The sequence below is a fragment of the Malus sylvestris genome, chromosome 1 (assembly GCF_916048215.2).
Source record: "Malus sylvestris chromosome 1, drMalSylv7.2, whole genome shotgun sequence".
Lineage (NCBI taxonomy): Eukaryota > Viridiplantae > Streptophyta > Magnoliopsida > Rosales > Rosaceae > Malus > Malus sylvestris.
The window spans coordinates 28,988,885-29,004,222 of NC_062260.1; the positions used below are offsets into that span (position 1 = coordinate 28,988,885).

The 15,338-nt window shown below is 41.5% G+C and overlaps 1 protein-coding gene and 1 long non-coding RNA gene across 4 annotated transcripts; both read right to left on the bottom strand.

Moving 5' to 3' along the window:
* Positions 1 to 280: 280 nt before the first annotated feature.
* LOC126624431 (uncharacterized) lies at positions 281 to 2,854 on the bottom strand. Of its 2 annotated transcripts, XM_050293503.1 has the most exons (4): positions 1,979 to 2,853; positions 1,745 to 1,900; positions 1,183 to 1,658; positions 281 to 1,102 (listed from the first exon to the last, which is right to left on the bottom strand). In XM_050293503.1, the coding sequence occupies exons 1-4, from the start codon at positions 2,733 to 2,735 to the stop codon at positions 449 to 451; spliced, it is 2,043 nt and encodes a 680-aa protein (XP_050149460.1). In that variant the 5' UTR covers positions 2,736 to 2,853; the 3' UTR covers positions 281 to 448. The 2 variants fall into 2 exon arrangements, with proteins under 2 accessions (XP_050149460.1, XP_050149452.1); XM_050293495.1 differs by having other exon boundaries at positions 1,745 to 2,854.
* Positions 2,855 to 3,461: 607 nt separating this feature from the next.
* Positions 3,462 to 4,798, bottom strand: LOC126624522 (uncharacterized). 2 transcript variants are annotated; one of them, XR_007624130.1, is made up of 5 exons: positions 4,563 to 4,798; positions 4,381 to 4,478; positions 4,200 to 4,297; positions 4,019 to 4,116; positions 3,462 to 3,843 (listed from the first exon to the last, which is right to left on the bottom strand). It is a non-coding gene; the product is annotated as an uncharacterized LOC126624522 (long non-coding RNA). The 2 variants fall into 2 exon arrangements; XR_007624127.1 differs by lacking the exon at positions 4,200 to 4,297 and having other exon boundaries at positions 4,563 to 4,784.
* Positions 4,799 to 15,338: the final 10,540 nt, after the last annotated feature.

Sequence of the window (15,338 nt, forward strand, 5' to 3'; positions counted from 1 at the left end):
TTGGCCATCCATGGAACGCTGATCACTTGAAGTACTACTACAAATAGACTCACGATGTACAAGTGTTGAGCTATAGCCGTTCGGCATCCTATGTAATGAAGGCCATTTGGCAATGAATTCAATAAAGAGGTAATTTAGCCAACTCAGCCCTCACTCTTTTACATTCCTAGCAAGGGAACACTCAAGTGTTGAAACCTCAAAGCAGATATATCCAACACGAAACAAAATCTAAGTATGTGTCGACAAGACTATACAAAGAAAGGAACAACCAAACAATGGCTTATATCCAAACAATAGATCTATTCATACATAGCCAAACATGCATTAATAATAGTGCAAACACTCATAAACACCTTAAATCCAAAACTCTCAAGCTTATAACATGGGCACATGTTATACACACATCAGACTACTACATCCAGAATACATGCAGATAGTAAAGACACTGCTATTCATTCTCATCTGAAGCCGAACCCCTGGCAGTATCATTCCGCGTCCTACCATCATCCTCTGCATCCCCAAGATCCTCTTCACCATGCTGAGTCTGTGCATCAGCACTACCTTCATTATCAGACTCATCTTCGCTGCTAGGATCAACAGCAAGGACAAATGTCTCGCCCTTTCGATGATGCTCATCTATATCTTCGTGGTATTTTCGAAGAATGCTCCCATCATCATAACGATCAAGGACGGCCATCCATTTCCTTTTTTCAAAGCGAGCTTCTTGAGCACAGTAGGGTTTAATAGCAAGATGAAAGGTCGAAGAACTTAAGTATTCTTGCACAGCAGCCTCCCTTTCAGTTGGAATGCTCTTCTCCAGTTCAGAAATCTCAACTAAGGCACCATCCAATTCTCCCTTAACCTTGGATACTTCCAAGGTAGCCACCTCCAACTGTTTTTTAGTTGCCTCAAACAATTTCTTAAGCCTTAGGTTCTCACCATTTCGCCTTTTCAAGCTCTCCATGGTTTCATCCTTCAGTTGGAGAGCCTGAGTCAAAAGTCCCTTATTCCTTCGGGCCTCGTCCACAAGCTGCTTATTCTCCTTCAGTTTTGCCTTGTACCGCTCAACCTCTTGCAGTCTGTCGTGATACTCGGCCATGACCTGCATGGCAAGACGATCATCACTACCTAAATAATGATAATAAAGAGGAAAAAGTAAGGAAATGACAAAGTAACACTCACATATGAAGACAGCTTCAACATCCGGTCGCAATCCGATTCATCCTTAGCTAAGGGCTCTCCGAGCTCATCGAAGGCGAATCGACGCCCTGCCAAGCAATTGTTGATATCCCCAAAATCCTTTGGCCGCGTGGCAACCCTCAAGTCCTTCCACGGGACACTGCCAGCTCTTTCCTTGCCTTTCCCCTCATGGCGGGAACCAGGATCACTTTCCTGGACAGTGTGCTCCATAGTAAGAGGATGAGGCAACAGTCGGCTCCCTTCTCCTACAACTACGGCAGTAGCATCATCAACGGTCTTGACTCCAGTCTTCCTAAAGGCAGGCCCCTTAAGGACCCCATCTTGGGACTTAGGTCTAACGGATGGTTCCCCTCGGAACTTATGAATTTTCTTATGCGGTAGGATGTCTTCCGAAGGAACTAACACTGGTGCTTTCCTTTTATGGGTGCTAGTCCCTGTTTTCTTGCTTACCTTCTCCACTGCATAAGGAAAATCAAAATAAGAAATACAACTTTCCAAATAAAGTAAGGAATTGAGCTAAGTTTACATGAAGGATACAACTTACTCGATCGTCCCTGGCTCTCGGAAACTAAGGGTTGAAAACCGTACCGACGAAATAAGGGTCGTAGCTTGCTTAAGTGTATATCCTCTTTGGGCACCCTCAACACCTTCTCTATGTCAGATAGCTCTTGCCCAAACAGTTGGATGGTGCCCCGCGTCACTACATGAAGCAAAGTGTTAGAAGCAAGAAAAGACCACAACAAATAGCAAATAGTACGAACGGTTGATACGTTACAACCTACAGTCTGGAAGTGAGTAAGCACACGTCGCTCAGGCGTGACACCCTTATCATACTCCCAATCATTATACAGAAAGCACCAACGGTTTTTCCATGTGTAGTATGCCTTTTTCTTACCATACACAATACGCTCTCTCTCACTCCGACATGCACACTCGGCATAACCAGTGCATGATTTTGCTGGGCGCATCTTGTAACAGTAACGCCACTGATGGAAGGAAGGCTCACACAACCCACACTCCATCCAAATGATATAAAATCCAATCAAAGTATCCCAGAAACCAGGATTGAGTTGCCCAGGTGCATATCCGATCAAAGATAACATCTTTTGCAACCACGGATGTAAAGGTAGTCTCACCCCTAAAGTCAGTAATATCTGGGTGTAGAACATAACATGACCCTGGGGAGGCTCAGAAGGCCATTCTTCATCATGTACCAAACGTATCCCTACACTACGAGGGATATTACATGACTGCCTTAGCGCCTCAACCTGCTTCTCATTATCTAACAAGTTATTCTTTAGATGGTCTGCTGTGAACTCAGAGCGAACTATGGGTATGGCATCAAAAACAACCCCCTCACCCAACGCCATGGAGGAAGAACTAGCAATAGCTAAAGTTTGACGGTTGGGAAGATCATCCAATGTTTCTCTAGTACCGGACTCTAACAAAGACCCTGAAGACTCCGACATTGCAGACTCAGACTTAGAGCTAAAGCTAGAAGAGCCCTCATCACTAGAACTTCCAGGCTCTGACATCTACAATAAGAAGAAACAAATTCTATCACTACATGCATGATCAAAACATAAGGAAGTTCCTATATTACCCACATGAAGATGGTGCAAAGCGATGCCGGAACCCTTCTCAATCAGAAAGCAATCCGTCTTCCATAGTCACTACAAAACAAGCAAATGAAGACCGTGTCAAGCGCCAAAAAAAAAAAAAAAAAAAAAAAAAAAAAACAGCTTCATCCAAAAAAGCTTCACCCGAAAAGCTTCACCTCCAAAGCTTCACCCACAAAGCTTCACCTCAAAAGCTTCACCCACAAAGCTTCACCCAAAAAAGCTTCACCCACAAAGCTTCACCCAAAAAAAGCTTCACCCGAAAAGCTTCACCTCCAAAGCTTCACCCACAAAGCTTCACCTCAAAAGCTTCACCCACAAAGCTTCACCCAAAAAAGCTTCACCCACAAAGCTTCACCCAAAAAAAGCTTCACCCGAAAAGCTTCACCTCCAAAGCTTCACCCACAAAGCTTCACCTAAAAAGCTTCACCTACAAAGCTTCACCTAAAAAAGCTTCACCTAGAAAGCTTCATCTACAAAGCTTCATCTACAAAGCTTCACCATCAAAGCTTCACCTAGAAAGCTTCACCTAGAAAGCTTCAACACCAAAGCTTCACCTACAAAGCTTCAACACAAAACCTTGCTCCAAATAAACAAATTTTGTTCACACAACCTAAACATTTTTTGTTTTACACCCACAAGGGCCCAAAATCTTCCTTCTTATTTATTCACTTATATATGTTCCCAAACATATTATGATAGATCAAATAATAATTCAAAGTCCAAAATTTAGTTATGGACAAAAATACAAGCAATTCACCAGTACTGAAGTTGCTACAAAAACTGGAATCTTCCCCAGCCTAGAAATCCAACAAAGCTTCGCCTCCTTTTCCCTATCAAATTTTTGCAGCTGCTGCTTCTCTCCAATGGAGCTGAATTTTGGACACCCTCTAGTTCTTGAGCAGATGAACAACTTTCAAGAAGGAACCATTTCTGTTTGAGCCACGGAAATTAAAGTGTTGAAGCTCCAAGCATGACAGTCGGATTCTTGCAGATTTCGAAGCTGCTGTGATGTTTCGAAGATCTGGAAATATTTAACCATTAGTTCATTCTGAATTTTTGATATGTTATGAAAGAGACGATGAGGAACAACTTCAATGAAGAAAGCATGCTGATCTGAACAATAGAAAATAGAGTTTCAAAGCTCACAACAAATCTGACGGGTTGACAGAAAAATAATAACCAGTCATTCATCATACCTGGATTTCTGGAGTTATACTTCTCCGAGGGATCTCAAATTTGGATATGTTGAAGTTCACAAGCTGAGGAACAACTTCAATGAAGAAAGCATGCTGATCTGAGCAAGAGAAAATAGAGTTTCAAAGCTCACAACAAATCTGACGGGTTGACAGAAAAATAATAACCAGTCATTCATCATACCTGAATTTCTTGAGTTATACAGCTCCGAGGGATCTCAAATTTGGATATGTTGTAGTTCACAAGCTGAGGAACAACTTCAATGAAGAAAGCATGCTGATCTGAGCAAGAGAAAATAGAGTTTCAAAGCTCACAACAAATCTGACGGGTTGACAGAAAAATAATAACCAGTCACTCATCATACCTGGATTTCTGGAGTTATACTGCTCCGAGGGACCTCAAATTTGGATATGTTGTAGTTCACAAGTTAAGGAACAACTTCGATGAAGAAAGTATGTTGATCTGAGCAAGAGAAAATGGAGTTTTTGAAGCTCACAACAAGTCTGACGCGTTGATATACAAATGACGAACAATCACTCATCATACCTGAATTTCTGGAGTTGTACTGCTCCGATGGATCTCCAATTCGGATATGTTGTAGTTCACGAGCTAAGGAACAACTTTCATGAAGATGGTTTTGCGATCTGAGCCACAGAAAATGATGTTATATTGAAGAAAAGCTAAAGGAAGACTAAAGCAAAGCAAAAGAGAAGCTAAAGGAAGACAAAATCATGGCACATGATAATGAGTCATACCCTACCCCTCATTCAGCTCCATTCGAATACACCCATGTAAATGACACAAGAAAAAGGGAGGGAGTAAAAAATAAAAAATAAAAAAATAAAAAAAAAATAAAAAAAAAAAAGTTCCTAGGCCTCCACTTCTTTGGGCCTAACACATCTTCATAACAAAAAAACAATATATGAAGAAAGAGCCCTGGGTTACCACTTCGAAAAGAAACAAGTGAAGTTTTCCTACTCATGACATTGACTACTAGCTAGACACCTCATTCGGCAACTCTCTTCGCCTGAAGACTTGGGGGACTCCCACCATATGCTACTGCACCTTGATACTCGGCAGTCTCACAACCACTCAGTGACTTGGATTTTTCAAGTCTCCAACCGAGAAGTTTTCCTCACTCGGGAAATTAAGGGAACACTACCTCAAACTACATGCTCCACTCACAAAGCTTCAACAATACAGGTTTCAACAAAAGCAAAAAATTCAAAGAACTTTATGAAAAAGGCTTTGGTGTATTTAACACAATATGTTGAAATGAAGCAAAGCTTATTTATTAATATTTTCGATAAGCCACAAATATGTACATATACATGAGTCAAAATAAACAAACAAAAGGGAGCCTTCACAAAGGTTGCTTAGGGGAAGTCTCAGCAGTCGGTAGAGCCCCAGAAAGAGAAAGCACCGGAGGGTGGTTATCCGGAGCCTCAGTACTTGACAAAACCCCAGAAGGAGGAGGCATTGGAGGTTCATCATTTGAAGCTTCATTACCAGGTACAGCCCCAGAGGACGAAGGCAATAAATGCCTTTGGAACAAACCCACAAACCGCTGATGATCAAGTAAAACCTTACCATCAGATTCCTTCATCTGGTCAAGCTTCCTCTTCATGTTTGTAGCATAGTCATGGGCGAGCCGGTGCAACTGCTTATTCTCATGCTTGAGCCCTCTAATCTCCTGTTTGAGACTTATCACTTCAGCAGCCAATGATTCAACTTGGCGGGTTCTAGCAAATAGGCGTTGGGCCATATTAGACACAGAACCTGCACACTGAACACTAAGAGCCAGAGAGTCCTTAACAGCCAACTCATCAGACCGTTTGGAAAGTAGTCTGTTATCTTTGGGAGTGAGAAGGTTCCTGGCCACCACTGCAGCGGTCATATCATTCTTCATCACAGAATCCCTAACGGTAAGAGGACCAGTAGGGGATATGAAGGATGGGCGCCATATGTTGTCTGGAGAAGGCGTGGCTGTCTCTTCTCCAAGGTTCAAGTCAAAACGACGGTCGGAGGGTCCAGACATTTTCAAATGTGTTGAAGAAGGAAGAGGTCAGACAAATCAAGATCTTAGAAGTGCAAGAAATGAGCTTCTACTGGTAGAGATTCAAGTGTGCTGTGGAACTTAATGCCAGCCTCTATAAAAATCTGCACTCGACGGAGCTTCAGAAATCGAAGAGGCGTTTGCTTTCTCAAAAGCTGGGCTGCTCAGAGACCACAAGGGCCGATCTCAGAAATCGAAGAAGCACCTGCTTTTGCAGCCTCGTCAGCACCTGTCACATGCACAATCAGCTTTGCGGAAATTACGGGCAATCTGTCGAAGATTTCTGGTGAAGCAGAAAGCACGTGAATCTTACTGATCAATCACCGCTCTCCATATGCACCATCAACTCCTCGGGTACCACATATAACTTTGTCAAAGATCTCTGACAAAGTTTAGGCACGAGAATTTCGAAGTGCCAGCTACCCTACTATTACCCATAAGGGTAAAGGAACAGCACCACTGCTTGACAACTGGAAAGTCCCTATGTGTGTCGACCTCCGTGTTTTGTGGCAAGACAGGTTGGCAAGAACGACCAACCTTTACTCACATTCGAGAAAAGACTCCCAACATAATTACTTTCTCAAAAACCGGAGTAGCACCGCTTTCCGAATCTCGAGAGTCAGATCCTCGACGGGATTGCTTGTTCGAAAACCGAAGAGGCACAACTCTCAGAACTTCGAGAGCCAGATTTCCTTAGATAAAGCTTGTCTGTAATCTCCACACGTAATATCAGCTTTCCAGATACCACATACCACTTTTTCAAAGTGCTCTGACAAAATTAAAACACGTGAAGCTGGCAGCTCCCACTACATTGCTGTGACCAAGAAGGGTAAAGGAATAGCATTACTACTTGTTATTGGGAAATCCCTATATACATTGACCTCCCTCCTCAACGGACAGGCAAACCTGCAAAAATGCTCAACCCTTTCTCACATTCGAAAAGGCACCCTCAACATAACCTCTCGAAATACTCAGCTTTATTTCCCCCCGATAATACCTCAGCAAATAAGCCACACCAAGAACAAGAGTATCTCATATCATCAGGGTCGAAAGCAAGAGTATCCCATATCATGCTTTCTCCCTGTCTTTGTCTTTGTCCTTGTCCACACCTGCAGGACAAGGAGAAAGAGAGCAGTCAGTCGGAACCTGAAATCAAACCTCCAATTTGGAACTGACTGCCTGGAGCCTTTGCCTGGTTGCTTACTTAGCATTGCTCTCGAGTACTCATCCTCAACTGCTGTCAAGGTCACGAATTCCACCGGCAAATACCTCATGACAGTTGATCAGATATTGGCTCTTTACACTGAAGCTGCCAAGCGTGGATGAGTCACTATGAAGGAATGTTCTGAAGGACCATTTAAATGCAAAGGTTGCACACCACTTCTGCCATGCAAAAGATTGAAGCAGAAGGTTCAACGGTGAGCTGAAACAGATCACTACAGCACGACACCTTTCCATACCACATTCATTATTCCGTCAACAGCAAAAGTATCCCATATCATCAAGGTCGAACGTACTCTAGATTTGATGGACTTGTTTTGACCCTCAAATTTTTGAGTCGGCCTTATACTCTGAAGGGCACCAGAAAACCCTCCAGCACAGTTCAAGAATAAGCCTGTGGAAAGTTACTTCTTCAAAAGCAAAAGTATCTCATATCATCTCTTATCCATTTGCTTCTCCTTATCCTGGCAGTTGAATGAGAGACAAGGAGAATGAGAACAATCAACCGGAAGCCGACGTCAAACCTCTGATCCTGGGTTGCTTACTTGGAAGTTTGACTGCTTACCTTGTCTGTCACCTCTTTCGGCAGATCTCCTAGCTCGGCGACTTGGGGGACTCCTACTATAGGGTTTGTATCACACTTGACTAAGCCCGAAACTACAACTAAGCTTCAAGTGAAATTGATACATTACCTTGTGCGTCAACATCAGCTAAGTACACCATTCCCGGATGGAGGAAAGGTATTTCCAGAGAAGGGCAGATGAAGATCAGACCACACTTCGGTACTTAGAAGTTTCGTGATTACTCAAGGGATTGGATCTTGCAAGTCCCCAACCGAGGAGTTTCCCTCACTCGGGAACTTAGGGGAGCACTGTTTGTACCATACTTGACCAATCCCGAAACTACCGAGCACCGGCCAACGCTATACTGTCAAGGACCCAGAAGAGTTCCCCTCCGACCAGGAGGCCAATCACTACTCGACACGTGTCAAGATTAGAAGCCAATCAGAGCGCAGCACGTGTCAACATCAAGAACCAATCATAACATGACACATGTCAATGTGACAAAGCTACAAGTTTTTCTATAAATAGGGGTCATTCCCCCACAATATTGCCTAATGCCATTTTGTGTTAAATCATTCACAAGAACTCACTAAATTGAGAGCTTGATCCTTTGTACTTGTGTAAGCCCTTCACTACTAATAAGAACTCATCTACTCCGTGGACGTAGCCAATCTGGGTGAACCACGTACATCCTGTGTTTGCTTCTCTGTCTCTATTCATTTACGTACTTATCCTCACTAGTGACCGAAGCAACCAAGCGAAGGTCACAAAACCTGACACTTTCTGTTGTACCAAAGTCTTCGCTGATTTTGTGCATCAACAGGTAACATCGATGAGAGCTTTTGAATTGTGGAATACAGGTAGTCGGCTCCCAGCTCTTCTCGTATGATGATAGAGCTTATTACTGTTTTAAATACCGTCAAACATGCAAATAGGTCATTCACTACTTCCAGTTTAGATAGTAGGGAGGTGATGTCGGGTTCTCTTTCAAGTCTTTGCATCTGGATCAGCGAGCCTCGTCCCAAAGTGCATGCTTCTCTGCTAGAGTTGGATCTTCTTTCATGATCAATTTTTCGAACAGCGGGTGGTCTGCTGGAAGTCCTTTTTGGAAGGCTGCTCTAGCTATCGAGTCGTTGCATCTGACTATCCTTGCATTCTCTGCTTTAAACATCTTCACATAGTCGCCAAACAACTCCTTTGGGTTCTTCTTGACGTTGAACAAGTGGTCGGACTTCTTCTTGATCAAGCGATATGATGAATATTCTTTGGTGAAAACCAAAGAAAGTTCGTCGAAACTTCTGATGGATTGTGGCAGCATGGTGTAAAACCAATCTTGCGCATTGCCTTGTAGAATGGTGGTAAATATCTTGCACATGAGATCGTCGTTGTTTCGATAGAGGATTATTGTGCTTCTGTAGTTCTTTAGGTGTATCTACAGGTCTTCATTTTCTTTAAAGGATGTGAAATATGGCATGTTGAACTTGCATAGAGGCTCTACCTGCTCAATCACGTCCATGAAGGGTGACATGCTTATGTTAGTCATGTCCCGTCGTAGTGCTTTACCGGAGACTTCGTTGCGTTGAAAATCACGCAATTGCTCGTTTAAGAACCTTTCTACCTCTTCTTGAATCTGCCTTTGTTGGGGTAACGGAGCCCTCGGCTGCCCCCGATCTTGACTTGCTGGCCTAGGCTGCTCTTCTACGTGCTCGGTTCGTCTATGTCGTAGCTGCGGTGCATGTGGTTCGTTCCTAGCAGGTGAGAGAATTCTTCGTAGGCTGCTGGTTGAGCTTGAGCTGGACTAAGTGACTGCTTCTTTCCGTCCTTCGTGCTGTCTACTCCAATGTGAGGTGGAGGATGCTCTTTGCGGGCTTAGTCGCAAATGAACACTTCGCCTGGAATGTTGTTCATGTTGACTATCAGAGTATGGTCCCAACCGTGAGTGTATGATCGTCCGTGGGCCTAGTTGAAAGTGCACGCTCCTCCGCGCTCTAAGACGGGAGTATACGCTATCTTAGGGGCCTAATCCGGAGTGTACACTGCCGGAACGCTCGGTTCGTGGCTAGTCGAGTGGCTGCCCTTGTCCGACTTCGGGACGCTGCTGGAGAGGTTCTTCGTCTACTCTTGTCCGACTTCGGGACACCTTGTTTTGGGCATATTGCATCTTGGTGCGCTGCAAGAGCTGATTCACCAATGTCGTTTGCTGTGCGAGAGCCCTCATAAATTCTATGACTTGTCGAGACAAGTGTTGTTCTCCATTTAGGTTGGAAAAGCTTGGAAGGAGTGCGTCTCCTTGAGTAGTGGAAGTGTGGTAGGCTTCGGGCGCAAGATTTGAGTTGGGAAATGTCAAATCTATGAAGAAATGTGGTGAAAATGCCCCTGGTTCAATCGTAGACCCAGAAATTTGAAGCCAGGACAGTTGAACTAATCATGGACCAATTTAGGCTGCTTGGAAGGCCGCGTGACCAGATTAGGTTGTGAGAGCAGGTTGGGCCACGGGAGGAGGCAGTAGGCTAGACCCGGGGAGTAGGCTGGGCCGCAAGAGCAACCTGGACCACAGAAGTAGGCTGGCTGGCGTATGGTGCACGTGGGTGCGAGGCTAGGGCTCGGCTTGGCAACGCGTTGGGTTTGTGTCGGGCTTGAGTGGCTCGGGCCATTTTGCCTTGGGCTTGAATGGCACGGCTTGGGCCGTGGTTGTGGCATCGTGGGTTTTGTCGAAGGTGGCTGCCATGGTGGCCACCGTGGTGGTTGCCATGGTGGCCACCGTGGTGGTTGCCATGGTGGTACCCCGTGGGGGTGGTACCGCTCAATTCACCGTTACGTTGAGTCTTGTATTGTCGTGGTCGTAATCCTGGAATGTTGGAATTTCCGTTTATCAAGGTGTCCGTATCTCTTGCCATTGTACTTTTCTTTTACGTTTTATCAAAGAATTTTTAGAAATAAAAATTCTAAGAATAAGAACGTCCAAAAAATTTACAAATAAGCAAGGAAACAAAAAAACCTAAGATGCGAGAGTCTTCTACGAGCGTGTGACTCAACTCTCAAAGTAATAATAATTACAACAACATAAACTCGTGTTAAGTTATGAAACGTAAATTGCTATTCAAGAGAAATCTTAAGGAGATTTTGACAGTGGAACTTTCCATGAACACTCTAACACCTCATATTTTTAACACAACGTTTTATAATATTGGTTCGAAAATTGACATTAAACTGTGAAGTAGCAAAGAATCTATAAAGAGTCTTATTTTGAAAGAGTCTCATTTGTATTTATGACTTGATAGTTGGACTGAAATGGCAGTTTAAGGCCATAAATTTTGTGCATTCAATTATTTGGGGAGCCGGTGTCCATGCCAATTGACAAGTCATTGAAATAAGAATCTTGACATTTCCATGGAATTTGGTAAAGTTAATTTCTGTCCTTCATTCACATGGGATGTTGGACCTCTAATTTGGCATGAATGTGGACACATTAAATAGCTACGAGGGGATTAGAACATCTCTAAAGAAAATGTTCAAATGTTCAAATCAATAATAATAGTAAAAAAAGACAGCAATAATTGTGGATGCAAATTTCTTCCTCCTTGTTCTTGGACAAAATTGCACCTACAAAATAAATAACACCTTAGGTCAAGGCCAAGAGTCTCACGCGCCCATGATGAATGGGGGGGGCTTTGGCCGAAGAACCTTCGATGCCAAAGTTAGAATTTTGAGAGAAAAGTGTTTGGAGAATTTAGAGAATTTAGTAAAAGAATTGGAATTGAGTTTTGGAGAGAATGTGGGGGTTTATATAGGGGTGTGGACGGCCTCCTTGGGAGAGGAAGGACCGGCCACTTGGATGGTTTTGTGGGTTAGGTTCTTGATTTGTGGTTAATTAACTAATTAATGGAATAATTAATTAATTAGCTAATTAATATAATAAAAGAGGAATGATTTGGGGGTTACCTTGTGGAAAAGATATGATGAGGATGGATGAAATAGGTTATAAATAAATACCTATTTTGGGCACTTTTGACTTGATTGAGGGATGATTATCCACTACTCGCGCGTAGGAGTTTCGGTGTTCCTCGAGGGTTTATTTGTCCTTTTTACCCAAAAATCCACGTGTCGCCTCTTGATTATTTTTGGCTCCACAGTTATGTTTTCTAACAGAGAAGCCAAATCTGATGTGGCACGTAGAATAACATATCTCCCTTTGCTGCCAAATTTGACTGCACCTTCAAATTTTTTTAATTAATTATTAAATGCTTTTTCTTAATTTTTTGTTGGTTTAAAGCATTGCCTTTTAATTTCTTTTGATTATCAATGCAATGTTTAAATATGTTTATACCTTTTAATTCATTTTCTTTCATTACCAATGCAAAGGAAATAAATATGAATTTTTATTTTATGTTAAAATTTGACATATTGGGCAGAGAGCAAAATTTTAAAACATGTCAAAATGCCACATAAGCTACCAAATTTAAATTTTATGTTTAAAATTTGACATCTCCTTTGGATATGGTCCTAAAAGTTTGAATAACCTTGCAGGGGATTCAGACTTTAGTGTAAGGAGTGGCACACTATTTTATTAAACTGACGTAATTATATGTGTGATTAATAGGAAGATTTCGAACTTGGTACAAGTAGGGGTGGGCGCGGTGCGGTTTCGAGTGAAACCATAACCGAAACCAAAACTTTTTGCGGTGCGGTTTTGAAGCCAAAACTGAAATGAAACCAAACCGTTTGGTTTGATTCGGTGCGGTTTCAAACGGTTTCAGTTTGGTTTTTGAGAAAAAAAAAACGTACAATTTAAAATATACACTTATTTATGCATAAGACGGTCTTATTTTCCTCATATATTAATTAAGACGGTCTTATGTCCTAACTTTGATTAATATTAATACTTACTAAAGTAATGTCCTAACTTTGAATTTCAATGCCATAATATTAATGAGTCTTTTTTTTGTTAGATTGGCATGTTGAATTCAATGCCATAATCCACCAGTGCTCCAAAATAGAACAGAACAAATAATTCAATGCCATAATCTACTAGAGAACAACAAAACAGAAATAAACAAATGAAGAAAGAAAGTGTTAATGTTCTTTTGTTATTCCAGCCCCCTCAAATTCAATATGACCGATGCTCATTGTCATTGCTCAGTGCTTACAACAGAAATAAACATATCCAGTAAATATTTGTTTATTTAGGCTCAAAGTGAGTTGCTTATTTGAATCACATATCCAGTAAATATTTGTTTGAGTTAGTGTTGTCTCCATGATGAAACTTGTATGATTCCCAACCCAATAAACACATATTTAGAAAATGTTACAGATTGTCTATAAGGGTTCCCCAACCGACAAAAAAAAGGTCAGAGAACAGGTTTCATCTCATCCCATATTAAAGATTAAAAACTAGATGATAATGATAGTCTAGTAACCTAGTTGAATTAATTAAAAGTTTAAAATATAACATTTATTTATTAATTTTATTATATGGTGCGGTTTCGGTTTTGGTGCGGTTTTGAAAACCCAAAACCCAAACCAAACCGTTTTCTTTGCCGCGGTTCGGTTTCGAAACCTAAACCGTTTCAAAACCACAAAACCAAATTGTTCGGTGCGGTTCGATTCGATTCGTGTTTCGGTTTCGGTTTTCGATTCCAAGTGCCCACCCCTAGGTGCAAGAGGACTGACGCAATACAATATCTCATGTGTGACTAATAAGGGTATTCAAACTTGGTGTGAGAGGACACACATTATCCTAAATCTAAGTTTTCTTTATGATTGTAGAGAGTAATTTTAAAACATTTATTTGTGGTTCTCATTTCATGACATTTTTGAAGGACCGTATATATTTTAATTTATCATTCATATATCATTCTTACAAAAATATTAGACAAATCTAAAATTATTAATGCATTGAAAGTAATAATAATTACAACAACAACAACATAAACTCGTGTTAAGTTAGGAAACGTAAATTGCTAATCGAGAAAAATGTTAAGGAGATTTTGACAATAGGACTATCCATGGACACTTTGACACCTCATATTTTTTACATAATGTCTTATAATATTAGCACGAGAATTGACATTAAACTGTAAAGTAGCAAAGAATCTATGAAGAGTCTTATTTTGAAAGAGTCTCATTTGTATTTATGACTTGATGTTTGGACTGAAATGGCAGTTTAAGGCCTGAAATTTTGTGCATTCAATTATTGGGGGAGCCGGTGTCCATACCAATTACAATTGACAACTGTCATTGAAATAAGAATCTTGACATTTCCATGGAATTTGGTAAAGTTAATTTTTGTCCTTCATTCACATGGGATGTTGGACCTCTAATTTGGCATGAATGTGGACACGTTAAATAGCTACGATGGGATTAGAACATCTCTAAAGAAAATGTCAAAATGTTCAAATCAGTAACAATAGTAAAAAAGGATAGCGGTAATGTTTTTTAACTAATCTGATGTGGCACATAGAATAACATCTCTCCTGACACACCCCGACCTAAATCGAGGTATGTTGGCCGTCACGTGAGGGTGACGTAGCCATGTGTGCCGTGCGGAAATGAAGGTGATAAGATAATGTCGGTAAATAAAAAAAACCAAACTAACTAACTTACACTAGACTAGTATATAAGTACGTGTGAAAGTGTTAGAGTGTAGATACACATAATCAGAGTGTAGGTACTAACGTGCAGTCCAGCAGGCTAAATACTAATTACACAGGATATGAAAGGAAACCTTACATTGATGGATGTCTATCAAAACCACCGTAGAATCTTCGTAAGCCACCAACACGAACTTCTACCTAAAACTTAGAGGTGCGCAAAACAGAAAACGTGAGTGGGCAAAACAAAGCTTTTCAAAACCATTTCTCTTTCCAAAGTAATAACCCCTTACCATAAAACTCGTATAGTTTCCCAGAAAATAATAATATGTACGTATATAGAAATCACACTCGAGAGTCGTGAAAATCAAATATATGCCATGTCAAGTGTCTCAGCATGGAAATAAGTAAGCCAAGTGAAATAAATCAATGTAAAATGATATGCCAGCTGGAGTCACCTAATGTGACATGTACGGCAGAACCTATAACTCATCAGGTATGCCTGCACATGAGTCGGAACCACCTATTGTGGTCTGTACGACAGGGTTGGGTGCAAACAAGTACGCTAAAGTGCTACGATCACGTGAAGGTTGTGCGAATAATCGTGGGTCACCTACAAGTCGGAACCATCTAATGTGGTTTGTACGACAGGGCTGTGCACCAAACTTGGATCCAATGTGAGCGTGCAGTGCAGGAGGTGAAAATCACGTGAAAGACTGTGCTCTGACCGCGAGCGGGAGCACTAGCACCAGGGTGCAGGATAATAAGCTCTAAATGATCTACGTATAACCACAAACCAATGCATCCACTATCATCAATATATACTCACCTAAAGCTTATTTGGGCGTCCGCACCATTAAGCAACAATATGCATATCTATACTAATGCATAC

Excerpts from the sequence above, each read along its gene's own strand:
- LOC126624431 (XM_050293495.1), bottom strand. The coding sequence starts at position 2,735 with ATGTCAGAGCCTGGAAGTTCTAGTGATGAGGGCTCTTCTAGCTTTAGC. Across the intron at positions 1,659-1,744 it reads CGAGAGCCAGGGACGATCGA|TGGAGAAGGTAAGCAAGAAA; the intron begins GTAAGTTGTATC and ends TTCCTTATGCAG. Across the intron at positions 1,103-1,182 it reads TGTTGAAGCTGTCTTCATAT|GTCATGGCCGAGTATCACGA; the intron begins GTGAGTGTTACT and ends CTTGCCATGCAG.